This window comes from Patiria miniata, unplaced genomic scaffold, assembly GCF_015706575.1.
Source record: "Patiria miniata isolate m_02_andy unplaced genomic scaffold, ASM1570657v1 HiC_scaffold_5, whole genome shotgun sequence".
Lineage (NCBI taxonomy): Eukaryota > Metazoa > Echinodermata > Asteroidea > Valvatida > Asterinidae > Patiria > Patiria miniata.
The window spans coordinates 4,450,989-4,471,509 of record NW_024037072.1 but is presented as its reverse complement, the minus strand read 5'-3'; the positions used below and the strand labels follow the sequence as shown (position 1 = coordinate 4,471,509).

The 20,521-nt window shown below is 38.3% G+C and overlaps 2 protein-coding genes across 3 annotated transcripts in view; one reads left to right on the top strand and one right to left on the bottom strand.

The window, feature by feature from the left end:
• LOC119741863 (catenin beta-like) overlaps positions 1 to 5,307 on the top strand; it is a 29,792-nt gene extending 24,485 nt beyond the window's left edge. For both annotated transcript variants that reach the window (XM_038217784.1, XM_038217785.1), the window contains exon 17: positions 812 to 5,307. In XM_038217784.1, the coding sequence (XP_038073712.1) occupies positions 812 to 993 (182 nt within the window). In that variant the 3' untranslated portion in view covers positions 994 to 5,307. The remainder of the gene's footprint in view (positions 1 to 811) is intronic.
• A 2,421-nt stretch (positions 5,308 to 7,728) lies between these two features.
• The window catches only part of LOC119740575 (hyalin-like), a 40,497-nt gene continuing 27,704 nt past the window's right edge, over positions 7,729 to 20,521 (bottom strand). The window contains exons 13-29 of the mRNA XM_038215921.1: positions 19,883 to 20,146; positions 19,008 to 19,271; positions 18,599 to 18,697; positions 16,485 to 16,577; positions 16,147 to 16,236; positions 15,309 to 15,407; positions 14,362 to 14,454; positions 13,691 to 13,789; positions 13,138 to 13,230; positions 12,725 to 12,823; positions 12,225 to 12,278; positions 11,866 to 11,996; positions 11,335 to 11,399; positions 11,022 to 11,200; positions 10,373 to 10,556; positions 9,493 to 9,693; positions 7,729 to 8,850 (exon numbers count right to left, since the gene is read on the bottom strand). Of these exons, the coding sequence (XP_038071849.1) occupies positions 8,454 to 8,850; positions 9,493 to 9,693; positions 10,373 to 10,556; positions 11,022 to 11,200; positions 11,335 to 11,399; positions 11,866 to 11,996; positions 12,225 to 12,278; positions 12,725 to 12,823; positions 13,138 to 13,230; positions 13,691 to 13,789; positions 14,362 to 14,454; positions 15,309 to 15,407; positions 16,147 to 16,236; positions 16,485 to 16,577; positions 18,599 to 18,697; positions 19,008 to 19,271; positions 19,883 to 20,146 (2,504 nt within the window). The 3' untranslated portion in view covers positions 7,729 to 8,453. The remainder of the gene's footprint in view (positions 8,851 to 9,492; positions 9,694 to 10,372; positions 10,557 to 11,021; positions 11,201 to 11,334; positions 11,400 to 11,865; positions 11,997 to 12,224; positions 12,279 to 12,724; positions 12,824 to 13,137; positions 13,231 to 13,690; positions 13,790 to 14,361; positions 14,455 to 15,308; positions 15,408 to 16,146; positions 16,237 to 16,484; positions 16,578 to 18,598; positions 18,698 to 19,007; positions 19,272 to 19,882; positions 20,147 to 20,521) is intronic.

The window sequence follows — 20,521 nt, the reverse complement described above, 5'->3', positions numbered from 1 at the left end:
TGACACGTACGTCCGTACGGAGCGCTGTATCTACGCAGCACAAAACAGCACGTGCTTATTGCTATCATAGCGAATGTGTGTGGGGCAGCTTCACGGTAGGGGTATCGTACGGGGTACGTGCGGTGGGATCGTTGTTTATTTTTCGCTGTGTCGTACGGCCAGTGCGCAATGCTTAAAGTCGCTGCGCTTGTATACGAACAAACGGCAGGGTTTTTTTTCGCAACCAAAATTTATAGCGTAGCGGCGCGATTTAAGCGTAGCGCTTATTTCCGAAAGCGTAGCGGGTGCTAGCGCTATTTGATGCCTGGCTAGAACACTGGTGCAAATGTTACCTGTCACCACTAAAAGAGCTTGAAGTCAGACTTTTTAAGAATTGAGATATTTACATATCTGGATTAAACAGAACAAGAGCTTTCTAATGGTATACAACATTCAGGGGTGCTGAGTTCAGAAACGGAAATATAGACCACCAACTTACTTGAAGTTTTAAAACTAATTCTTGAGAAAATGGCGTTTAAAATACTACAGTTACGTTTTTACAGTGCATGAACGACCACATAATAAAAACAGGATGAAATAGGTTTCAAAGATGTTTGACAGATTGAACAAAATTGGAGAAAAGTAAAACCGTAGATCCTATGTTGCTCTGTGCTTCTTTGGTGACCTCAAACCCTCTGCCAGTTATTTCATGGATTGTTCATTTTGCCCCCGTCACACCCCTGTGATTATCGGTTTGGAAATGCCTGTTGCTGTATCTGTGGTTTAAGTAAAACAAAAAGTGACTTAAATTTTTTTAAACTTTGCTCATCAGGTAACTATCAGGAGCCCATGTCACTTGAGCCGATGATGCAAGATCTGGATCTGGGATCTCACACGGACTACGGCATGGACCCCACATTGGCCAACTTAGGCCCACCCTCCGCTGACCTGAATCTGGACGGACTCCCCCCTACAGACAGCAGTGGACTGGCCTTCTTTGACACCGATCTGTGAGCCATGCTTGAGGAGTGTTCCATTATAAAAGAGGGGGGAGAGGGATAAAACCCCATATCAGCATCAGACCTCTGAGTGACCTTTCTGTCGAAAGAAAAAAAAAACTGGTAGTTTTAAATTTTGCATTTGTTACCAGCAATGTTATTTGCATAATTCAGTTATTTTTCGAATGGAAGGTGCCAAATTTTTTCAGTGCTGAAAATTGAAAGTTAACAGTCATTCTGCTTGTGGAATTCATCTGCGATGGTCTTTTTTTTAATTAGTACCCAGGGGAACCTTGGTACTAACGTCGGAAACTGGCAATTATGTAAAATGAAACATTTTTTTACAAAGAATAATGCAAAATTCCAGTAAAGCAATGCTTTTCATGACCACTTTTCTTCCCAATTTCACTTTTGCCAATTCAGTGCTATTGCATTTTGTTTACTGCTTCCAGTAGTTGTTTTGAGTATATTTGCTGCACATGAAAACATTTAGCCAAAAATGTCCAGCATTTAATGAATTTGTCTCGGTAAAGTAGCTGAGACCTCTACAAAGACATTTACTAGAGCAGCATTGTATACAGAAAATATATAATCATCATTTGTAAACCAACCAATCAGGGTAAAGAGAGAAGGTCAGATTTGGCCAAACATAATCAATTGCACGCTTGGTTAGACTTATACATTGACTAAATGTGTGCTGGAGGTACAATGCATTGTGCTGCTACCGAAACTCAGTGTAAAAAAAATTGTTTTCTTCAGAAAAAAAAAAAAGAGTGGCAAAATGTAGTACAAGGCAGAGCTTTAGTTGCTGGAATTTTGAAACGAAGGAGCCATATTATGTGCACTTCATGTAGACAGTACTTTTATTGTGTGATAAAACTGTAGTTCATTGCTCCAGCAGCAGATTTATAAGAAAAACTAAACAAGAAACCGCTACGGAATATCTGTACAGTAGGGGATGTAATAACAAAGGGAGGAAAGTCCTCACGTGGGGATTGTCGGAGTGGCGGTTTGGATTGTTACGAAGCGCACTGTGGCCCACCAAAAAGTTGTGAAATAACGGGGTAAGACTGTAAATTACTTATGGTTTTTAACAAAGTACTACTTGAAGTGTAAGACGTCCAATCAATTTGGGAGCTGTTCTACAACTCCATGACATATACATTCACACAGTACTACTGAAAATGTGATTTCACTTCTGGTAAAAAACCCTGAGACTACTGGTTCAGCAGAAACAGTGTTAGAAGGTCATTTCAATTTTGCTGGTGTTGAGCTCGATTAAAAAAAGAGAGGACATTTTGAAGGTCTTGTTATGTAAAAAGACAGGATTTTTTTTTTATACAACTACTTCTGTCGATAAACAGGCATGAAACAAATGTAGAAGTGTTTGGACAAAAGTGTTTAATCCTAATTAAAGAGCAGACTAAGCCTCTGAACTGATGATGTCACACTTTGTTTACATGTGTGCTTTCCTAAGGTGCTCAGTGGACCGTGGGCCCCCACTGGCTCCATAGGAAAGTGCACATGTAAACAAAGTGTGACGTCATCAGTACAGAGGCTTATTTGAAGCTTGTAAATATGTGGCATATTTCTTCCTTTTTTTTTAACCCAAAACATACCAATCAAATAATGAAGAAAGAATTGGGGTGTGGAGTTGTGACTTTTTTTGTTATGAATGAAATGTGATTTTTTTTAAAGTAATTTTTAAATGTAATTGTCTGTGATGTAGGCGGTACAAGTCTTGAGTACTTCTTCAGTGATGTTCAGTGTGTTTCTGAGAATCCAAAAGAAGTACTCGCATTGTTACAGATGGAAGGAGCTTTCTAGAAGTTGTTGAAGCCATTGAAATGTAACAAAGGAAACCACATTGGCTCAACATAGATAAGACAACAATTATTGCAAAGTTTTCAGATTGCTTGAGCGTTTCTAGTCAGCGTGAGTTTAACGTCACAGTTGAGCTGTAGAGCTGCAGGCATACGTGTGAAGCCCACATTTCATTGTACATACATGCACCATTGGATTGTTGTACAACATCGCATTGAAATATTGCTCAGTTGTTCAGATAAAAAATGAATGTTCGAAAGACGAGGCGCTCGAGTTTATTTGCCGACGTGTACATTGAAAGTTAGCACTGAACACAATCCACTGATGGTCGGCAATTCTTGACCATCACTGCGAGCAGTGGTGATAACAGTATTTAAATCATGAAATTAAATGTTTGCTTTCTGTTTTTACTGACGTTTGTTTTAATCTAATTCATGTGAACCAAAAAACTGATGTACTGTGTAAAATATTTGTCCCACATCAGTACTTAAGACAGGGGAAAACGATTCACTAAAGATTATTTTATTTTTAAGTTTCTAAAAAAAGAGGTATTCGTTTTGCAATCAAGCTTTACCAAAATCTGCAACTGCTTCTGGAATGAAAGGTTTTAAGTTTGGGCCTGTGAATGGGTGCATTGATAAGCATTTCGTAGGTGGTGTCAGCGTATGTTTACTTATTGTTCAGCTGCACAATGCCATTTCAAAGTAGTTGAACTCATAATGTTGCCCAAATGTTAACAAGCTACCTAGTTCTATAAGGAGATCACTAGAGTGAAGTGAATGACACGCTGCACTTGTCTATAAATGTTTGGCTGTGAATTCAATGGTTACACAATTGAGGAGAATTTTTGTATGGTATTCGGCAGTTTTTGGCACAATGCGCTGCTCGCTCTTTTCGCTATTTTACGTCGTGTTATTTTTCTTTGGTGTGTCTTAACTTACATCTCTTAAGTGTCATTGAACAATTTTATTTGCCGTCACGTCTAGTAGTTGTTATTATTTTTTTAATTAAAGTTTTCATAATTAGTTACGCAGTGTTAATGTCACTATAGGCGAGTTGAAATAACAGTGGGTTAATTCCAGTGTAAAGAAACAGCAAATGTATATCACGATGGCATTTTTTTGATAGTACATACGCATTAATAATCTTAAAGTATTTTTTAGAGTTGTTTTCAGGCTAGTCAGTGCTCGTATGCAATCAAAGCTGTTGTATTCCATTTTAACATGTTTTCCCAATTTTTAAGTGATTACTTTTTAAAACTTCATTTTTTTTCTGTGTATCTGCCAGTTATTGTTTTTTAGTGAGTTGTACCGGTAGGATTGTTTGTTTTCATTTAATTAACCCTAACCCCTTCAGTGATTTACTAGGAACCTTCCTCTCTCTTGCAAAATCCAACACCATATGGTTCATGTAACTCAACACCCAAACTGTTGGACTCTGACTATGGTGGTATGCCTGACCCCATGTAAAGCATAATCAGTTTACTAGTGCAGTACTCACTCCAACAGTTCCAACAAAACATGCAGTTGGATTTTGATGGGTTGGGGTGGTTTAAGGACTCCAGTTTGTGGAAGGTTGCATATGTATGAATTTATGTATGGTTATTCTATAAATTTGGGGTCTACTTTTTTCCTGTCCCTTACATCTGACCTCATTTATAATTCTGGATGTACTCCTTAAATGCAGTCGTCCTCCAAGAGTGATTATTAATAGTAAACTACCCGCCCAGCAATTAAAAGTTCGTTTGAAGTTATTGGTAATGATACTTGAATGGCAAATTCCAAACTTCAGAGGTAACGGGACAGGAAAAATGTCACACTTGTGACTTTTGACCTTAAATTTATGGAATATCCATTAACGTATGTAGGAGCTGCAACCTTATAATTAAACATTAAAATGGCAAGATCAGTACTGGTCCTGTACTATCAAGTTATCCAAATTGATGATTATTTTCGGGTGAATATTGCAAGGATCTCGGCTGAAAATCAGTCCATCCAAACGGTTTGAAACGGCGTGAAATGTGTTAAGCTTGTATATTTTTCTGCCTAACTTTTAATAACCCTCTGATTGTGATTTTACATTTTTGTTGTTTTCGAATTGGCGAATTGACTTGCACCTTTCTTCCTGTTCTGACCATGTGTTTTTCTCAATTTCTTTTGAGAATGGATAAACATTGGTTTATTTATTCACACTTTCCGGGACACACCAGTACAGCCAGGGGTATCCGGGTGCATGGAAAGTGGCAAAGCATGCCCAGATGGGCCCGGACAGGGCTGAACGAATGAAAAGAAATTTCTGATCAAATTGTTTGTGTGTAATTTTTAAAGTCGTTAAGTTATTGAAATACATCTAACGCTTTGTGTACATTTCACCCACTTGCTATTTTCATTTCTTGTTATTTTTATAAAGCTGTTTGTTATATTAGATGCGTATTTTTTTTGTGTTGAGACTTCCAAGCCCCGTATTTACGGTATGTAGAAATAAAAATGCAACAGCATGCCCTGTATTCATTGGTCTCGAAATAGTCTCTTTTTATTTAGTCGTCGGTCATAATTATGTTAATTTAATTTTAAAACTTTTGAGTAATTTGAAGGAAACCAGAATTTAAACTTGGTAACGAATATAATATATTCGTTACCAAGTTTATGCCTGTTTGAGATAGCTTGACGCAAAAAGGGGGCGCTGAAATGAGGGCGCTGTTTCGTTTGAGTAAATATTCGTCTTTGTATTAATTTAATACAGACACCAACATTGGTTTTGACTTGAATGTCGGAGGAATCTGGTGTAATGGTAAGAATTTGTGACTCGTGATCAGAAGGTCGGGGGTTCGAATCCGGTGTCACATGAAAATCCGACTCCTATGAAAATCGGACCCTTTTCCCTATTATTGGTTAATCCCTCTCACGTGACCGGTCACTTTCCTAATTACCATACTTATGCATGCGCGGTATTACCAATGAGTAAATTCACGCTACACCGGTTCAGGGGCCATATGTCGTGTCCTTTAGCAAGTCACTATTTACCCTGCTAAAATATCTTCAAAAATTGATTTTCTCTGAAATACACTGTAAACAACACAAACTCGCACGGGCTTAGTTGTCAGTTCAGTGAATGGAATAAGGCATTTTAATTCTGAAAACGGTATTTTATTATTATTATTAATTCGAATTCGATACATAAGATGAGGTATTCCTTATATACATACTACACAAATCGAATACATTGTAGCAATATTGCTCTATCTACAAATGAAATTGTAACATTGTTTCAGACGTTTGTGTCTACAGAGACATTGAAAATTAATACGCTGGAACAAAAGTACATTCACGTTAAGCTTTTAATAAGTGTCAGTATTGTTTTGTTAAAATTTTTGTAAACCCTAATTTACAGGATTTAATAACATTGCTGCGTCATTAGAATACCACACGCTTACATATTAACAGAGCGCTAAACTATCAAAAAATAATATATTATGTTGAAGTAATTAATTCTAATACCATACCGATGTGCATTGCTTTGTGTTTGCATCTCGTGCAAGATGACTTGAAGTTATATTATATGACAAATCTGGGTTAATTTTGGATACGGACATCTGACGGGTTTACATTGCGACTATTTTATAAAAATCAAATGTGAAGGAAATTCAATGTGAAAAACAAAATACCAGGGTTTAAAACTGAGTAAACTGCAAGGCTTTTATAGTGTTATTTACATTTGCTTACACGAGGTTATACTTTCATAAAGTAGCATGTAGGGCAGCGTAGCATTACGTCAACAGGTGAAAACATCCCCGTTTCTTTTCATTAGCACGTGCGTTTTCACCTGTTGCTTCTGTGGCGTAGCAAGGCGATTTTGATCTGGGGTAGACGTGAAAAAGGGGCACTCGCCTCATTGATGCTGGAAGGTAGACCGTTTTTTTTTCACCGGTCAGCCGGCCGCGAATTTTTTCCCCCTAAGCGACATAAGTAACTGGGGTGTACGCTATGAGGTTTTGGACTTTACTTCCCTAGAACATGAGAAAAAAATATATGTATAAAAGAAAAAAAAGAAAGAAATGAATTCGAACCTAATGAAATTGAGACTTTATTTCCCTTTAAAAAAAATCCTCCAAAGCCGCAAATGAGAAAAGAAAAAAAAAGGCAAAATGTGATTTCGAATTCATACCCTCCGATCTCAACACCATTGCATAACCCAGCTGAGCCATCGAGTTCGACAGCAAACAGTAACTCATGGCATTTTATACCTGCGTACGTATAATAAAAGTATCGTAGAGGGCGCTCAACAACCATCCATACGTGTTGTTTGGGAAAAAAATAATTCGCCACCTGGCCTGACTAGGACCCTAGTCCTATGGGACGCTGTTCAAAGCGGGCGATAATGGGCACCATCAGACAATAGGTGGCGCTTTTCATGGTGGAATAATTGCCGACCTTCAAAACAAGGGCACTCGTTACCAAATATTGGGGGGGGGGGGGCCCAATATTTGGTAACGAGTAACGAGGGGGGAGGGGGGTGTTTAATTCCCCCTTAACCCCCGCTGGCTACGCCACTGAGCTGTGTGTTACCATTCAGTACTACATACTGAAGAACCATTCAGTTTTATAATGTAACGAGATCAGATGTTAGAACAGCGTTGTAGTCGAGTCTATCGCAAGTCCTTTTATAAGTCCTTTCATAATTCTAGACACAACTAACCGGATGAACAATGATAAAGGAATGCTTTTGTCGCAGTTCTTTCAATATAGTGACTTGTCTTGAGACTGAATTACTATGGATTTGTGATGGACTTGTGATGGACTTGTGATGGACTTGTGATGGACTTGTGATGGACTTGTGATGGACTTGTGATGGACTTGTGATGGACTTGTGATGGACTTGTGATGGACTTGTGATGGACTTGTGATGGACTTGTGATGGACTTGTGATGGACTTGTGACGGATGGCCAAGACAACTCAGCTGTTTCAGAAGTTCCTGGATGTCCGCGCCAACCTATAGTATTTTATCCGCGCAAAATCTGGAAAGGATATTGCTAAGAAAATCAGCTTATTTTTTTCGCTTAATTCTAGACTTTACTATACCGATTTAAAGGTGATTCATTTAATAACTTTTTTATTTCAAGGATGAATGCAATTTCACTGGATGAACGATTTCTTTAAACAGAAATTTAAGCTGTATATATTTTATACAAAGTATGAATATATGTGTTTTGAATACTGGACCATGACATAGTATAGGCTACACTTAGTTTCGGGTCGTACTACAAACGATAACTACTGGTTAAAAAGTGCTTGAGCTTTTATTAGTACCTCTTTGATCAAATGTAAAAATTTGTAAGCGAGATGTTGTGTTCATTATAATTTATAGAAATGAAAATTTCTCATACGTGACATTGTTTGCTTGATGCAATAAAAGCTCGTCTATTTCACATCCAACTACTGCAGGGTAGTTTCAAGACAATCACAAGACAATCGTAAGTGAGATCGCAAGTGGATGAAATGACCAAGGGATGCTTTTGTCACAGTTTATTTGAGTAACTTTTAGCGACATGACTTGGAAACCGGACGACTTGTGACTGACTTGTCATTGACTTGTGATGACTTGTGAGTGCTCAACTACGACTCAGCCAACTACTTTTCGCCATCCTTTTGTTTTTAGAACCTCCCTGATTCACTAGTCATGCGTATCATCTCTGTAGGCTGCTTCTTGGGCAGGCTCATGCTCCCCCAGAAGTACCAGGACCGCCTGTCACCGCCCTCATTCCCGTTAAAATCACTGGACTTGATTTTTGTCTCGTCCTTCTGTCCTTCAGACAACGGGCGAGCACGTGCACGTGGCAAAGCACCGGGCCAGGCCCCGTTGGCCTCCCCGTGTTTCCAGGCCCCGTTGGCCTCCCCGTGTTTGATCGCTTTGCTGCTCCTGCTTTTGTGGACTTGGGCATACGGGCTCGCGTGGGAAGGAATGGTGGCAGCTTCTTGGAAGAACATGTCTCTGTTGTTGCCGTCGTTGTGGTAGGAACGTAGCTCCTTTATAACTTTCCCACTCACAGGCCTACAGATGAAAAATAAACACAAAGCAGCGTTAGTTCACCACTGTATGCTGGAAATCTTTACTTCAGAAGTTGTTTCATATTTTGATGATTGATAATTGGAGTTCCAACTCAGAGAAGACGGATGTTGTAATGATCAAACGGGGTGCGGGCAAACAAAGGCAAAAGATTTAGTGCTATTAGACATATGGGGTACTATAGCATAAGTTCAATTACTTTTAAGCCAGTTTTGCTTGGGAACATTTTTTACATGCCTATAATCACGAATTCCTTTTATACATTATTGCACACCACTGTTAATACTTCAAAAAGCTGGCATTGGATGGCTATTTACTTTCATATGCATATCGCATCATGTCTCGCTCCTCCACCTCCAGTTCCATTTTCCAACCTCAGATGATCCAACTGAAAAGCCTGGCTTGAAATTTAAGTCATACATAGCACACGAGGGCCCAAACTCAAGCCATTCGTCTCAAATGTTACATAACTCGTACTGTTAAGCCAGAGCCTTATCCCAGTACCAAGGTTTTAGAAAAGGGGCTTCGTTCTTTTGACGAAACATAAAGGCTGGTTACATCCTGAACATATCGGATCATTTAGCGCTACCTTGCGTTCAGGAACCAGACAACAAGCCAGAGCCATACCTGTGCAGTTCCTCTTTCTCTTCGTCTTCATCTTGGAATTTGTGGACCTTCCCTCTGCGTCGCCACAAGCAGACACTCAAGACGATTATCAGAACCAGTAACAACACACCTCCCAAGCTGACGCCAACATACAGCCATACCAGCTGAACTTGCAGCTGGCATTGCGTTCCACTGTACATCACCTCCGAAGACTGGGGACAGCTGAAAAGAACAAAAGAACAAGTTTTCTAAAATCCAAACCTTTCGGTTTTAAAGAGACCACTGACTGATGTGGCATTGCATCACCTATTCTCCAGCATACGGTTTACTGGTCCCAACCAAAAGAGGCAATTCAGCGCCATAGCTTTTTTGTCTGTGCACTTTTTGTAATCACTCCTTCTTCCACAAATCACAAAATGACGAATTAAAAGTTTCAGAAATTGGTAACTCCCCCAAGTAAGATAAGTTACCCTTATGCCAAAAAGTCGACGAGGACTGTAATCAATAAAACCATGGTTAAGTAGTGAATGTAACAATCAGTTTGGAACAGAAGGGAGGTTGACTAAGTCTCAACTTGGCAGATAAAATAATTAATTTTACAGCTCTGGTGTTTGGAAGTGTTGAGCAAGAAACAATGGCATGATCAGTAGCTCATATACCACATAACTTAAAAAAAAAAATTGAACAAGATTTGTCAAGGTACATGAGATAGGAGAGCAAGCAACAAGTAATGGATGCCTATAAAAAGTTCTTGCTGAATAACCAGGCTGAGACGAAACAAACTATATAAGGGGATTTCGAAAACAACGCCACAAACAACACAATAAATGAATACTGCATCACATGTATGGCGAAGGAAGGTTTAGGATTAGGCTGGTCAAAAAACGTCTCTCTTATTTACTTGCACGTTATTTGCTCGCTGCCCGACTCTTGGTGACATGTCCCATCTCCGCAGTAGGCTGGGTCAACTTTACATTTGGACCAGCAGACGTAATAGCAAGTACCGACGCCGCCATTTGTACTCTGCGTTAACACCAATCCTGCTGCACACTCGGGCGGGTCCGCATCGCAAATATATGTTTTATCTGGAACATAATGCAAAACAAATGAGACTTCTTACCAAGAATATGTGGTAAAGTAACGCGAACCAGCAACATACAGCAACATAGCTAGTCATCAAAACAGGAAACTGTTTAAAAAGCGTGTCTTTTTTTTTTACTTCTATAAGTTGAGGATAAAGGCAGTGTTTCGACTTGGGCCTACTAGTTCAAACATGAAAGATTACATTCGGAGAATGTCGGTTATGTCTGTTCTCAGGTGAAAAATTTCATACCCCTTTGCAAATGGCTAATTGAAATTGAAACTTATTTGTGAAGCAAAATCCACTAATTACACTTTGCGTAATATAATCTGTCTCATTGAAAAAGCTCATAACCCACCGGATTAAAACAGAATTACATTGAAACTTAACATTTGGGCTGCCACATCAAAAATCACAGACAATACATAACCGAACATTATAAAATACTTAGACGATCTCGAGTCCTGACCTTGTGGTGCCATGCAGTCCTGACATCCCGTCGCTACCTTCAGCTTGCCGATATACCCCCTGTCCACCGCCTTTCCTACCGTCGCTTCGTACAGGGCGTTGGCGGATATGCCTCTGGTGGTTGGCGTCATTTCGTCGTAGTTGTAGATGACATCATGCGGGACAACTACACTGCCAGCCCTATACGAAAACCAGACATAATTCAATTCGTTCAAACTGGAAATTTACCTTTTAATTAAACTCGGATGATGCCTTTGCAGAAATATATAAGAGAGGTGAGTTTAGGTGAATTCAGGACCATTTTGAAAACTAACCTCAATTTATCCTGATCGATAACAACCCGAGAGAAGCCTGCTACAAACTTGTATTCGATTTCAACCTGTTCAAATCAACGGGAATGAAAAAAAAACCCAATATTATTTTTTTTAATAGTTAATTCACCGATTCTAATATTCAAATTCGTCCATCACCATCGATTTTGAAGTGTTGTAGTTGGTGAATTTTAATGAAACATCGTATAAAATTGCCGTTATAGCCTATACATATACCCAATTCTTGCGAATATATATTCAATGAACAAAAACGAAATTGATACACTTTTTGGTTTGACATGGTAATGGAAAAGTTGCAAATCTTGATATTGTCATAGGAATGGAATTCAGAATTTAGAAACCCATAATTTCACAGTGCTAATCCCACGATTGTCAGGCCATCAACAGTCAACCGCGATGTCATGTCTCAAGCTTTGAGAAGCTTGACATTATTGTCATTTATTCTCCCCTTCCCAGTTACAGTTATAACTCGCTTGGACTTGCCATTGATTTCAATCAGACATTTATACTCACAGATAATTTGAATTCAAGTACAAGGGCATTGCATTCATTGGAGAATTTGTTGATAGTCGGGTCGCATTCCATACCACTATCCACTGGGGCAATGACTGCGATCTCAAATGAAACCTTCTTCTCAACTGAAACTGAATGAAATGTAAGCACGTACTGAAATCATTAATATCACAATTATACGAAAGTATTGAAAATTAATCAAATCCAAAATTATTTGACATTTTAAAATTGTTTTTAACTATTCAAAAATAATAATTGTATGTCATAAATCAAAAGGCTTATGAAGTATGTTTTTATGACAATGGTATTAAAAAATTTAAACAAAAACGTAAAGACAAAATACAGATAGTGAAACATACCTGTCCAAATTGGGGAAACTGGGTATTCGTCATCAGGAATATTTGGTATCGGTTCTGTAAAAATCAGATTCATTGGAATTACGATTATCATGTTTCTAAAAATCAGGCAATTGCGCAATGAAGGCAGGACATGAAGGCAGGACATTAAGGCAGGATATAAATACGGTATGCTCATCGGCAAAAGTCAACTCCGTACTTCAAAATTAACTTACCAACATGATTCACTAGTATATTGTGGCCCACTCTTTATCTTCCGTTAGGCATATCAGCAAGAAAACATTAAAACTAAAAGAGTCAGGAATAATTGATATTTTTTACATTTAAGGCTAGCCTTGCAGCTGTGCCAATAACAGATCAATTCTTAGCTTGATGGAGAACATCAACTTGTTTCTGATCAGAGTGGGAACCGGTGGATTGAAAATGGTAGGTGAACTATTATTACAAAGCGACAACGTTACAGACTTCAAATTATTGGTTAACAACGGCCGGGCGTACCGTACCTGAGCAGTCGGTCCCCCGCCAGCCATCAGCACATTCACAGGAACACGCAGCCTCCTGCCGTGTAGCGCCGTTCAGACAGACAAACTCAAGAGGACACACTATATCAAAAACAACATTTCAAGTCTTAAAATCATAACAACTTTGATAGTAAGAATCGTTGGTCTTTCCCTGGATTTGTTAACAGTCAATCAATTAACCAATCACAAATCAAGTTAATTAGGTGGAACTTACGCAGTTTGATGAAATCAAAACTTCAATTTTGTTACTGTAAAGGAGTGCCAATAATGGATGCGAAAATAACAAAAGTACGCCTTAAAGGACAACAATAATCTGTCAACCATGTAAAAAAAATTTTTTTGAAGATTGTAAAACAGGTTTTGACGAACAGTGTATAGACCATGAAAAAGCTTACCCATGCACAACGGATCAGTGTGGAAATACGGGCAATCACAGACACATGTGAACTTGTTTTGATACGATCCTCCATTTTGGCATGGCTCACACTCTAAAGCAGAAAAAAACCGATTATTTTACAGAGAAAAATGACTAAGAAGTAGAATTTTATCAGCAATGGATGGACGACTATAATCAAAGAAGTTCCCTGATAGAACCCCCGAGGCCTAAATCTGGCGAACATCTAAAGCCATCGTGGTGCTCAAATCTTTTTTTTTCCTTTGGTACTTACACACAATTAAAAAGTTGTCTTTTAAATTTTCTTTAGATTTCTTAAATTTGCTGGTGTTTTGCTGCCAACGGCAAGAGAAAATGATGATTCATCTTTACACAAGAATCCCTTTCAGCACTGTAAATCCTGGTCTTCTGTAGAATGGAGCCACGGTAAATAGCAACTTCACTAGGTTGTTGGTGTAACATTCTATCATCTGTAACCCTTTTGGATATATTTCAGTCAGTCAATAACTATGTGCCTAATGACCAGTAGTGCATATTGACGCGCTGGTAGATACCTGTGCAGGTTTTGCCAGTAAATGGCGACAGGCATGTGCAGTTGCAGAAAACATCAGAAAACACCCCGTCATTTTGACATTCAGTCACACCTCCACATTCTGCATAAGATAAAGAAAGCACCCTTTACTCGCAAATTTTCAACAATTTCAACAATGAAACTTTGTAAAAACCAAGTAAAGTTTTTGGAATATAAGGCTTATTACATTAATTTTCATGGGTAAAAAGAGAAAGGTTCAATCTTTTCCTGCAAGTCAAGCGACAAATCAGCGTAAAAGAGATGAAATAACTAAAGTTTTTAGTTAGAAAAAAAATGCTTTCTTAAAATCCTCAAGTTCTTCTTACGACTATATATATGAAATAAGTACATAAATAAAGCTGGCATTCAGAACAAGATATCAATTTATTGTTAACGACTTGAAGTACACGGTGATGATTCATAACTTTTTTCAACTTTGAGTTTTCTACAATGATGCGTCTTATTGTTATGGTCAAGAAAAACAAATTAAATTGACACCTATCTGCCAAAACATCTTTCAGCTCCTTTGCAAGATCTGATCAAAACGAAAATTGAAAAAAAAAAATCTTGGTCTTCGAGATGATGAAATTCAGACCGGTTGAGGCAAGAGGCAGTGGGAGGATGCTTGTAAGCCACGCCCACCGTCACCTTTACCTGCACAAACAGGTGGTAGGAAAACACCAGGGCAGTCACAGATGCAGGTGTCTGGATCTTGATTGGATCCGTCATTGGCACACGGTGTACACTCTGAGGAAGACATCACAAAAATTGAAAAGCCAATGTATGGCATCATAAACATAGTCAGTGGTGTTTCCGGGGGGGGGGGCAACTTGCCCCCAGCGGCATTGAATGAAGTCATATAACAAATAGCAGCATTTCTAAGACGGCTTTAAGACGATTCAGAGGGCGATACAGTAATTTTCCCACCCTGGCACTGTGGCACACAAAAGCTGGACACGCAACTGAACAAAGTTTGATTCAGCAAATTGGTTGTCTAGATAACCTTTTTTAAATTTTTGCTTTACGTTGTTGTACATCTGCATAGCTTTAGAATTGCAGCAATTTCAGACCATTTTCTCCCATAAGTCGTAGTGTACATGTATATTAGTCTCCACGTGTGTGTCATCAATAAAAATATATTTATTTGTTCTTATATATTTATTTGCCCATGTTCATATGCCATGTATTCCTTATATTGACTTTATACTCTATAAAATGACGGTCCTAATTCTTTGCACCGATTTTTTTTTAGATGAAAATCTGGCCCTGTTAAAATTACCTATTATTTAGTGTCTATATATGGAATTTTAAAAGCAGAAAAAGTCATTGTTTACCTTTAAGCCAGTGAGGTCAAATCACATTTTAAAAAACTATTGTCGGAATACAACACCGAATAAAATAAAATGTCAGTGGAAACTCTCAGTTGCTTAGATTTAATGGAACAGTCAAACACTATAAGGAAAACTGTGACATCTACATTATTCTTCTTTTAATATATAACTTTTATGGCAGAAAGCCTTGTTTCGAAATCACAGGTATAAACAAACACACTAATGACATATTTCCGAATTTATGAAAGTGATAATTGATTATTTCATTACCTGTACAGGTTTGACCAGTCCATGGTGATTGGCAATTACATTTGCAAGATGTCTCGTCGAACTCACCACCATTTCCACACTGCATGTCTGATGGACAAACTGGTAAAGAATACAAATGAGACAACAGATAACTGTAAGTCACGCCTCAAACTTGCGTTTGACGCAAAATCATTGGCTCAGTCCAGCACCACAAGTACGTTAAAATGTTTCGTTGGGGGAAAATAACACTTCGTCTCAATTCCTCTTAAATCATTACAATTGTGGGGCGTTTTTTTTCTTCTAATAATAATTTCCTACGATATTGCTGATGAACTGTTACTTTTAAGACCAAAGTAACCACAAAGAGAAACCAATTGTTCTCTTATAAATGTGATAGGAAAATCACAGAAGGTAACTGTTATAGGTTCTGTCCACGGATCACAAAAAAAGTTCAGTGTTGTTTCAGTGAAATGAAAACAAATCACATAGGGATGTGTGTGAATTGTTTTCGTTTTGCTGAAAGAACGCACACCTTTTTTGTGATCCGTGGACAGAACTTTAAACGGTGGTTGTGTTTAAAACTCCGTAACTTGAAGAAGTACATAAGTGATTTAAATGATTCTTGTACTAAAAGAAGGCTGATGAATTGGGCTTTTATATCCTAGATTTTGAAAGTGCTACCTACAGAGCCTCACTAAAGCAATAGTTCCGACATTTGGGTTTCGGGTTTTTTTTTACTCACCCTGTATATGAAAATGGATGTTTTGAAATCAATATACAAAAGTTAGCCTATCCATAACGCACAACTGACAGCTTTAGATCAATCACAATAAATCTTGCCAATTATTTTGATCATTACCATCACAGAGTGGACCCTGGAAGGAATTGAAGCAATTGCAGACACAGGTAGCTTCATCCTGATTGCCGCCATTCACACATTCCTTGCATTCTTTGGGACAAAAGAAACGAATAAATACGACTTCAATTTTCGAGCGTGAAAAAAAGCAACTCGTGTGTGTATCTGAATATAGGTACTGTAGACAACAAAAAATGTAAACGAACTCTATTAAAGTACAAAATAAAGAGATCTACACAATGGAAGATTGTGATGTACATTGAAAGTATAAAACAATTATTTATGCCCCAAAATGTCATTTGTTTTGTTTAAAAAATTGTTACATCAAAAAAGTTCCTAACCTGAGCATAAAGGGCCGGTGAACCCTCCCGGACACTGACACACACAGGTGTCCGGATCCTGTGAATTGCCACCATTCTGACACGGATCACAGGCTGTAAACAAAGAAAAACATCCAAAATAATGCAAATCAAATTCGTTTGGAATTGTACACATAGATCACATATAATGTTACAATATACGCAATATAAAATATTAAATGGTAATGTGCAAAGCGCTGTATTTGTCTTTAAACAGGATTGTCTTTGCCCACGATTCCCAACTTTATTTTTAGTTAAACTAATTTGTTTGGTTTCACCACACTGAAATAAAAGCGAGATTGCACCTTCAACTATTTCGCCATCTCTATTTAGACCGTAGAACGTTTGACGAGATCACATTGAAATCGCCACTCATGTACCCTTAATAAAATTACCCATCGAACCACGATACTTCACTAACAATTCCCCAGGTTTGTCAAACATCTTCACTTAAAACTTGTTTTATGTGAAAAAAAGTAAAGTAACTCGCCGGGTATTCGTGATTTTTATTTTAATCTGAATTCACAAGTGTAAATGTTGCACGACTTTTTAACCTCATGAAATGCATGCCACCTAAATGTTATGGAAATGCATCAAAATATGGCTATGAGTGAAAAAAAGAGATATAAGCTCTAATGCTTGGATAATGGTTTCAATTTGCGTGCATCCTTTTGGGTGCTAGACTTTACTTGATGAAATATCATTTAAAGCGTTGGCTGTAATGTTCTGCTGCATGAAAATGAATTTCTTTTCCACACTGTCAAATCCTTTTTCGTGACGACAGCCCGTTTAAGGACAACCTGAGAAAGGAAATCACACAATCGAAAGTCACCTGGTTATAAGAAAGATCTAAATGTTTTAGTAATGATAACTATAATGAGTTAAATGGGGAAAACACTATTAATGATAATACTTAGACAAAAAGATATCGCATTGGAAGTTTTCATTTGGCTAAAGTCGGGCTTACACTACTCAATTTGCCAAATGTGAATTTGATGTTATACGTGTTTTGCATTCAGTCCAGGTTAAACGGTGCGACTCTGAAAATCGTTGGGATATAAAACAAAATCCTAATTCTGTCTATCAAATACCAAACTTTGAAAAGAACAATTTAAAGAAATATACATGTTCTCGTATTTACAGAAGGGGATGAAATCTAAGAAATAAAGCTACTAATCACATATATAGGTTATTCCATGATGAACATGAGATCAATGTGGGCAGTTTCTAAGAAAGTTTCAAAACAAAGAGTACTACTAAAACTAAACCAAAGAATGGATACAAAATCAAAGATGAACGTTTCCAATTGGAAAATCAGAAACACTTCAAACATTCCTGGCTAAAGGCCAATTCACACTCGTCGCTAAAGAGAACTCAAACGCCGATTTGTGACATGATACATGCTACAAAGCGGGAAAGGTGTATTTGTGCGCGTTCACGAGTAGATCGTTCACGCAGTGGGCGTTCGACCGCAAGCGGGCGAGAGGCGGCGAAGCCTCCTATCTCACATTGTTAATCTGCAAAGGTTGAATACATTTTAAACTCCAGCAAATTTCACTGCCATGCAGTGTATCTGGACGCTTATATATCGGCAAACACGTCGTTGAATATGAACCGTTCTGGACGCAAACTACACAGCAACCACTATTGGTCAAAGAGATCACTAATTTCTACTCAGAAGAATCCGATCTACATGAAAACTAGGCTTAATCAACACACACACACAAATTAATTTGAAATTCACGAAATGTTTAGGGTGTGGGAGCAGAAATTCTAGCGTGGTATTTCGTGCTCCTTTAGGACTATTGAGGTCTAAATGACATCTTGCATTCTTAAACTTTGGAATTGGTTTGCGACTTCATTTTGATAAGCACATCAATCAAAACATGAAACACCTACAGTACCATCGTTTTTATGCGTTTAAAATGAAGTTTTTAACTATGTTAATACTGTGAGCTGAAGGTCATTTAACTAAACATACCACACACGAGAGAAAGGCGGAACTAATTTCGTGACGCCAGCAATGCTTGTTTAATTGTGGCAAATTCGTCATCAATCAAACTATAAGTTTGTGAAAGTAAGTGAAGTATATATACCTTCGCATGTCTTCCCTATAAAAGGTGACGGGCATGAGCAGTTGCAGAAAGCCTTGAAGAATGTTCCTCCATTTTCGCAAGCTTGCACACCTCCGCATTCTGAAAACGAAATCAACAAACCAGCAGTATTTTAAGATGCACCTTACACAAAGAAAGAGCTATTTCAGCTTCAGTGAACTAACAACTTTAATTTTAATCAAAGCTAATGTTGACATTATTTACCATAACGGAATAGACCTGACACAGAATTAATGACGGCACACTGTGCGCTTTTTTGGGGGGAGCATGGTGGCTCTCGGCCTCACCTGGCTGCCATAGAAAGCGCACATGTAAACAAAGCGTGACGTCAATTTGTCTCATTATAGCTATTGAAGAAATGTTTGTTTAATGGCGAATTTCTAGTTCCTACCTGTTACAGAGATCGTGAAGCTACAGTTGGCTTCGTTGCCACTACTATCGGAACTTTTACACGTCACCGCCGCGACGCCAATTGGAAACTCGTCTCCCGAATTGACGAGTTTGCCTGATTCATTACGACACGTGACATTGAGTAAGCCATCTACAGCATCATTGGCCGAGGGCAGGGGGAGCCAGTCTACGATAGCCACTCCTTCTCCTGGAACTACATCTTGGGAAATGTCGGCCGGACAACTCATGACTGGGGCTTCATTGTCTGTAAGAAAGTAAGAGAGTAGAGTTTTGTTCCCATTCCTTACTCATTGTTTCTCTCATATTTTGATTGATATTTTATTTTATTTTGGATTTGGTTTAGTCGACTTAAACGTTTCGCCAATCAGCAACTTGTTAGTAAACAAACAATCAATACAGAGAAAGGATCAGATTGGACTGAGATGAAATGGCATGTAATGGAATGATTGAAATGGGATGCAATGAAATGGATTGCAATACAAACTATAAGAGTTAAAGTAAATAAACGAAAAATAACTTCATCACATCATCTATCCATCCACTTAATAACATAACAGTCAAACAGGGCCATGTAAATCAATATTCAAATACAAACGAATTCCACAAATAAAAACAAGAAATGTAGGCCTACAGACCTTACCTGTAACAGTGACTGACACGTGGGCTCCATTGTCAAATCTACCTAATCTATTTGATAATAAAATCATCCATCGGCTAAATCCCGTACTGTGAATGCTACGTAAATGCTAGGTTAGGTAATGTACATGACAAGTGAAGGCTGCCCAACTGCTATGCACATGCTATTCTAGCGCTGAAGTTTGGCAAGGAAGCTAAATAGCTGTGCAACGCCTCTACCTTTAACAGTGATCACAAAGATACAGCTGCCTTTGTTTGTACTCCCGTCCGAAGCTTCACAAGTTACCACCGTCACACCCACTGGATACTCCTCTCCCGATGCGACCAGTTTGCCCGATTCATCTTTGCATGTGACGGGGAGTGGGCCATCTACGGTATCATTAGCCGAGGGGATGACGGGCCAGTCTATGACACCAGTGGACGAGCCCGGGACCAAGTCGTGGGAGATGTTTCCTGGGCAGGCCATGACTGGGCCTTCAATGTCTGTGAATCAAGCAACAGTTTCCGATGACAAAAATGTCACAACAGAAGTATACTGCTACTTAAATGTTGCTGTATAATAATACCGTTGCAGTTAAGACTGTTACAAATTACTTCAAATGTTCACACTTCAATTACAAGACAGTTCTAATTAACTTAAGGAATGTATATTTGTCTCGATATACCTATCTTTTACAGATAGTTTTTAACTTTGTACTTCCACATATTATTTTGATATCTTAAGGTTCAAAATAAAATAACTTTGTCACAATTTAATTTGAATCGGTTGTAAATCGACTTGAGACTGAGTGACTAGTGATTAATTAGTGACCAGCTTGTCCTGTTAGAACACACCCTTCAAGGTGGATATTCCAGGGA